The 6,487-nt window shown below is 54.5% G+C and overlaps 1 protein-coding gene across 1 annotated transcript; it reads right to left on the bottom strand.

The window, feature by feature from the left end:
* Positions 1-392: 392 nt before the first annotated feature.
* On the bottom strand, positions 393-4,167 carry LOC104251662 (embryonic pepsinogen). Its single transcript, XM_059831349.1, has 9 exons — positions 4,112-4,167; positions 3,612-3,774; positions 3,223-3,340; positions 2,615-2,733; positions 2,304-2,503; positions 1,747-1,860; positions 1,049-1,193; positions 726-824; positions 393-530 (listed from the first exon to the last, which is right to left on the bottom strand). Exons 1-9 carry the CDS (start codon positions 4,165-4,167, stop codon positions 393-395), a joined length of 1,152 nt encoding a protein of 383 aa, XP_059687332.1.
* Positions 4,168-6,487: the final 2,320 nt, after the last annotated feature.

The raw sequence follows: 6,487 nt of genomic DNA, 5'->3' as shown, positions 1-6,487 counted from the left end.
TGTGTCTGGGACGGTGAGTTCATCCTCCCTGGATGGAAATTTGAGTTTTCCAACATCACTCACTTGATATAGCCACAATAACAGAGCCAAAATTGACTTTGTAGGGACCCATCCCTCAGCCCCAGCAGGCTATGACCACAGCTCCCAAAGGCCTTAGTCAAGACTGTGTTGACCAAATGCTCCTTAGCCAACATGAAGCAGCAAGTGTATGACAGCTCCTTCCTAATTCCTGACATTTTATCACAAATAAATGTGCAGCCACCAACTCTGAACCATCAATACTTTATTAATGTGTGAGCGAGAGAGTCCTTGGGGATCTCTTGCTATGCCAAAACCCATGGTTGTGGTCTGGTTGCCAACGAAACCTCAGCACTGCTGGCATCATGGTGGATCTAAATAGCCTTGGCCAGTCCAACGCGGTTGTTGGCCCGGTCAAAGATGCTGTAGTACACCCTGATGAAGATGTCTCCCAAGATCCAGAGGTCCCCAGAGGTGTTCTGGAAGCTGCTGATGCAAGGTCCTTGGTCGTTCTTCATTTGAGCAAGAAAAGGCAAATGGGGGAAATGTGGGCGGGTGTCTTTTCTTGCATTACTCTGGAGGCCCATGGCCATCCATCCCCTGCCTCCCATGGGAATGGGAGAAGCCAAGGTGACCAGAGCCATTGGAGGAAGTAGAAGGACCTTGCGAGAGGCTCCTGAAACCAGGACCACCTGGTGCCCCCTTACCTGCTCTATGTAAGCCAAGGAGGACACAGGATACTGAACCCCATTGATGACAAAGATGACATCAGGCATGGCAGAAATGGAGCTGCAGTTCACGTTGTACTGCAGAGAGCAGAGGAAAGAGGCTCTTAGTTCACAGGGCAAGGAGTGAAGGGGTTTGATTTCACCGGTATAAACTAGACTTGGATCTCTGTTGGAGGTATCAAAGGAGCAGGGCTGGTTTGCCATGAGCATGGTTTCCCTGTGCACGGAGGCAGGCTTGGCACTGGGCTCGGCAGTGCCAGGCTGCCTCCAGGGCGAGCAGAGCAAGGCATGGGTGCTCTTACCTCTCCGTACATGTCCTGCCTGGCCCCGACTGCGCTCTGGATGTTACTAATGCCGGAGGGTGGCCCAGCCACGAGGGAAGTGCCGGTGTCGACGATGGCTTGGCAGCCACCTCTGCATGCAATCTCCTGGCTGTTCACGATGATGCTGCGTGGACAGAAAAAGCACGGGGCCCTTAAATAACCAGCTGGATGTTAGTGATGTTTTTGGACTTCTTTTAGAATCATAGAATCGTTTAGGTTGGAAAAGACCTTTAAGATCATCAAGTCCAAGTATAAGAGTTAAAGCTGGGTTACCCAAAGTGCTGCCCTTGAACCTTTTGCTTTTTGGAATTTGCAATGCCAGCTGGTATCACAGCCCCTATTGCACACACGGGCACAGAACACAACACAGCAGCTGGGAACCAACCAAGCCCAGTGAAGTAGGTTTTAGACCATAATTTTGCTCTACTCATCACCAGAGACATCCCCAAGAGCACAGGCTTTGTGCCGAGAAGAATTAGGCTGTGTCCCAGGCACAAAGCATCCCCATTTTCGGTGGCAGTTACCAAAGTACTATGGATTTTGACCCCATAACCTTCTGCATCCCTCAGCTGTGGGGTGTTAGATGCCAGTGGAAAGCCTCTGGTGTTGATGGATCCAAGGTCTTTCCAGAAACGATGGTTAGAAATGAACATAGACCAGAAGAGCTGTTTTGTCACCTGTCCATGGAGATCTGCCAGTAACCTTGGTAAGAGACGGAGATCCAGTTGATGGAGCCGGTGAAATAAGACTCATCGATTCCCCCGAAGATGACCACACTCCCTGTTGTCTCGCTGGATGATGCAGAACAGAAAAACAATGGAGGGTTTGCCACGTGGCTTCAGTGCAGGCAGCTTACAACAGCAGGGCTGCATGTCCCGTGGGGTGAGATGCTGCTTGCGATGCCACGGTCACACCCGCTCCCTTCCTCATTATAGAGCATCAGCGAAGGCAGTGGTACAACAGCAGTGTGTGCCAGGTCCTTTGGACCCAGCAAAAGGGAAAAAGGGAGCCATGGTGGAAGCACGTGGCTGGAAAACAGAGAGGTTTGCCCACAAGCCATAAGCTCTCCAGCGAGTCTGGTGGCCACCTGCTACGAGCCCCCCAGCTCATGACACAGAGACAACAGCCGGATGGCAGCAGTGACAGCGGAGGAGCTGGAGCCACCAGCAAGTGCAACAATCTGCATGAGATGCATCTGCTACCTTCCCCAGCCCTTGAGACCCACATGGCTTACCGGGACAGATAGACCGAAAAGAGGTTCTCCTCCAGCAAGCTCTCATTCACCAAGTTATCAAACACCGGCGTGATCCCATCAGCAGCCAGATTTGGGTAGCCCAAGCCCAGGATTCCATCAAATTTGACATGGACAAAGAATTGGCCGGGCTCGGTGGTGCTCAAGCCAAAGAGCTGGTTGGCGTCCACCAGAGATGCAACCTAGGGACAGGGAGGATGCCGTAAGATCTGGAGCAGGCACTGCAGTATTAAGGTTAATCAGGTGGAGAAGGCACAAAGGACCCCCACTGGAAATGCCATCGTGATACTCACGGTGACAGTGTCGGAGCCCACGATGCCCTCCATGTCTCCGGTGCCATACTGAATAGACAAGTTCTGCCCCATGCTTTTGTACGTGGAGGACTGCAATGGGTTAAACATCTGATGGTTTTCTAGAAGGTAAGTGGGAAAAATCAGAAATGAAGCCTTTCAGCAAGGCTGAGCCGTAAGGGAAACGTGGGAGGAGGAACCCTGAGGAATTGCTGTTTAGACCTGCCATTTATTTTCCTGCTTTCAGGAGCAATTTAGCTGTGAGCATTTGCTGTACGTCCCCGCCCCTCCTCCAGCCACCAGGGAGCCACAGGAAATCCCATCACCCCCTTTGGATGGATGGGGAAACTGAGGCACTGAGCACTAAGCACATCACCCTGTGCAGTACAGCACGGAGTAGGTCCTACACCCCAAATACTCATCTCTCCAGTGCATTTCACAGGTGTGATGGACCAGGCACCATGGGGTCTGCTCGTTGCACTGGCTAGGTGGCCTCCGGTCCCCTGACAATGTCACCCCGATCTTTGGGCTTGATCGTGCAATTATAAGCCCAGGATGTGCTGCTGGACCCTGCTCTGCCGAAACGGGGAGCCCTGCCTGCCCCTACTTACGGCAAGCCAGGCTGGTGCAGGAGATGGAGGGAACCCAGAGGTTGGAGGAGCCGGTGTCGAAGACCACGGTGAAGTCCTGTGGCGGGGTGCCGATGGAGATGGTCCCGTAGTACTCCATCTGCGGGGCAGCAGGACTAAGGGTTGCTTTTAAGGCGTGAAACCAAACCTGGAGCTTCTCCAGGCTTTCCAGCCTTCATGGGGACACGCTGCTTCTAGCAGAGGTTCTGGGGCCAGGGCCACCAGCACAGGCAGGAAGGGGCAAGGGATGTGAGCTGAAGGCTTTGGGGTAAAAGGATTCAGGTTTGGTCCATGCACAGCGCAGACGTGGGGATGGGCATCCCACAAACCACCCCAGGGCTGCACCGCTGGGGGACAAAGCCAACACTCACGTCGAGGGTGTTCAGCAGGGGCTCGGTGGCCACTTCGGTCCCGTTGGGAAAAGCATGCGGGAATTTGGTGCCGATGTCATAGCGGTGATGCTGGAAGAAGCGGTGCAGCAAGCCCTTCTGCCTGAGGACCTCTCTCAGCGTCTTCCCCCTTTCCAAGGGCAGCCTGGCACAAGCACGAAAGAAAAAAAATACGTTAGACAGGATTTTGCTGCCTGCAGCTCCTGCAAGCAGCATTTGAGACCGTCAATATTTGTGCTGATCCGACAGCAGAAGCACAGTGGACTCCCCCCAAGTCAAGGGGATTTTTGCAAAACCCCAAAGCACCTCTAGAAACCGGACCCCTCCCCAGGCACCCCCACTTCCTCTGCACCCCTGCAGCAGCTTTCCCAAGACTCAGACCTCACCTCCGCTTCTCAAAGCCATTAAAAGGCTCTGAGTGTTCATTTTCCCCCTCCACCTTGACTCGAGCGGCCCGTGAGAGCAATGCTGCGGTGACTTACTTGGTGACGCCCTGGGAGAGAGCAGAGGCAGCGCAGAGAAGCACAAGGAACCACATCATGCTGGGGCTGCCGGGGCAAATGCCCGGCAGTTTATATAGCCCCTGCGCACCCCACCTGCAGTGCCAAGAGCGGCCGGGACCGCCGCTGCGCCGTGTCCCCCCCGGCGGGCACCCGGCCAAGGCAGGTGACACCCAGGGACCAAAGGACACGGCAAACATCGGCTGATATCAATACGTCACCCGGCAAGGTGGGGGGGATGGCTGCAATCACACCGTGCTGACCGTGACATCCTACCGCGGACCCCGTGCTTGTGGGCATCATTTTGGCTTCTCATTTTGGCATCCAAAGCCGTTGCAAGCAGCAGTGGGACCCCCCCCCCCCCCCCCCCCCCCCCCATCTATGGGTGTCTCCCCCTAGTTGGGACGGGGAAGAGGGAGCCCCATTGGGTGCCGACACCCTGGGCAGGTGGGTGCGTGGGGTATACGCACGTTTTTGACCCTCCGGTGCCCGTCGTTATCTGCAAAAACCAATTAGTAGAGTGGGATGCAAACAGGCTGCAGGCAAGGTGACCCTGCAGCACGCCGACCCCTCGCAGCGTGGTTTGCCCAGCGATATGGGGACCATTAAAACAGGATTAAAACTCCTAACGAGCGCCTCCGTATCGCCGGCAGCGATAATGGCTCCGGGCCTCAGCTCGCCTTTCGCAGTTTGCAAAGAGGAGAGCGCGAGGCACGTGGAGGGCGAAGGACACGGGGCGATGCTGAGCGGTGCGGGCGAAGGATCCTGCTCAGCGTGTCCCAAGCCACTACACCCCCTCCAGACCCCCGAAACTTGGTGGCAGCTGCTGGTGTCTCGGCAGGAGAGTGGGTTTCTCTGATGACAGCACGGAAAAGCTGATGGAGCCTTCTTTTCGTCTTTATAATTTGAATTTCCTATCAGTGTTGCCACTGTTCAGAAAGGATGCTGTGGGCAGAGCCGCTCCATCCCCACGCCGCCGGGACGGTCCCCTCCGTGGCGGGGGGAAGGTGGCTTTCTGCACTGGGGCTGGTTCTTGTAATGGAGAAAAGCAGGAATTAATAAAGATTTTTTCAGCAGAGGGAAAGGAACCAGCTGAAATCGCCTGGTTGATGTGTGCAGGAGTGGGAAAGGGCTGGGGCTGGGCTATGGTGGGCAAAAAGACAATGAGGCGCATCCCGGTTTGGTCTCAGACATGAGTTCAAAGCCATCGGGAGGAAGCGCAGAAACCCCTTGGGACCCAAAACCTCTCTCCAAGTAAAAATAAATAAATAAATAAACAAATAGAAATAATAAAAAGAGTATAAAAATACAAATAAAAATATATAACATTATATAATAATGATAGAATAGTAATGATATTATTGTTATGATATTAGTATAGTATATATGATATATGATGTGTGGTATAACAATAAATAAAATAAGAAAAATAAATATAAATTGTATATTACACATAATTGTATATATAATATCAATATATAAAGCTCACAAAGTCCAGTCTTAATGCCGCCAGTAGCTAAGCAGCTTTTCAGAGGCTGCTGTCTCTGTTCAAGATGGGGCCACTGCAAGTCGCTACGGAGAGAAACGTGGGGCGGGAGCAATAATTTATACTTGGTGTAAAAGTGGGGCTGGGGTTGACGTGCGGTTTAGAGGAGGGAATGGCACGATGCCGTTTGGAAACCACACACGCGATTATTTTAGGTGTTGAATATTCAGACACGGGAGCATCACTGGGATGTGGTGCTGGGTTTGTGACACCCAGCTGTGTCCCAGTTGGGACCGGCTGTGTCCTGGTCAGGTCCTGGGTCTCAGCCGTGTCCTGGCTGGGTCCCAGCCGGGTCCTGGACAGATCCCAGCCGGGTCCCAGTTGGGTTGCCAGCCGTGCCCCAGTTGGGTCCCGACTGGGTCCCAGCCAGGTCCCAACAGGGTCCTGGCCACGTCGTGGGTCTCAGCCCAGTCCTGGCCGGGTCCCAGTCAGGTCCCAACTGGGTCCCAGCCATGTCCTGGCTGGGTCCCAGCCTGGTCCCAGTTGGGTCTCCAGCCGTGTCCCAGTTGGGTCCCAACTGGGTCTCAGCAGTGTCCCAGCTGGGTCTCAGCCGTGTCCTGGCTGGGCCCTGGGTCCCAGCTGTGTCCTGGCCAGGTCCCAGTCAGGTCCTAGTTGGGTCCCAGCCGGGTCCCAGTTAGGTCCCAGGCATGTCCTGACCAGGTCCTGGGTCCCAGCCACGTCCTGGCTGGGTCCCAGTCAGGTTCCAGTTGCATCCCAGCCATGTCCTGGCCGGGTCCCAGTCGGGTCCCAGTCGGGTCCCAGCTGGGTCCTAGTCGGGTCCCAGCTGGGTCCCAGTCAGGTCCCAGCCATGT

This window comes from Gavia stellata, chromosome 30 (assembly GCF_030936135.1).
Source record: "Gavia stellata isolate bGavSte3 chromosome 30, bGavSte3.hap2, whole genome shotgun sequence".
In the NCBI taxonomy this organism is placed as follows: domain Eukaryota; kingdom Metazoa; phylum Chordata; class Aves; order Gaviiformes; family Gaviidae; genus Gavia; species Gavia stellata.
The sequence above is the reverse complement of the archived record's forward strand: the minus strand, read 5'-3'. Positions and strand labels throughout refer to the sequence as shown.

Excerpts from the sequence above, each read along its gene's own strand:
- LOC104251662 (XM_059831349.1), bottom strand. The coding sequence starts at position 4,167 with ATGTGGTTCCTTGTGCTTCTCTGCGCTGCCTCTGCTCTCTCCCAGGGC. Across the intron at positions 3,775-4,111 it reads CTCTCCCAGGGCGTCACCAA|GCTGCCCTTGGAAAGGGGGA; the intron begins GTAAGTCACCGC and ends TGCTTGTGCCAG. Across the intron at positions 1,861-2,303 it reads TTTTCGGTCTATCTGTCCCG|CGAGACAACAGGGAGTGTGG; the intron begins GTAAGCCATGTG and ends TGCATCATCCAG.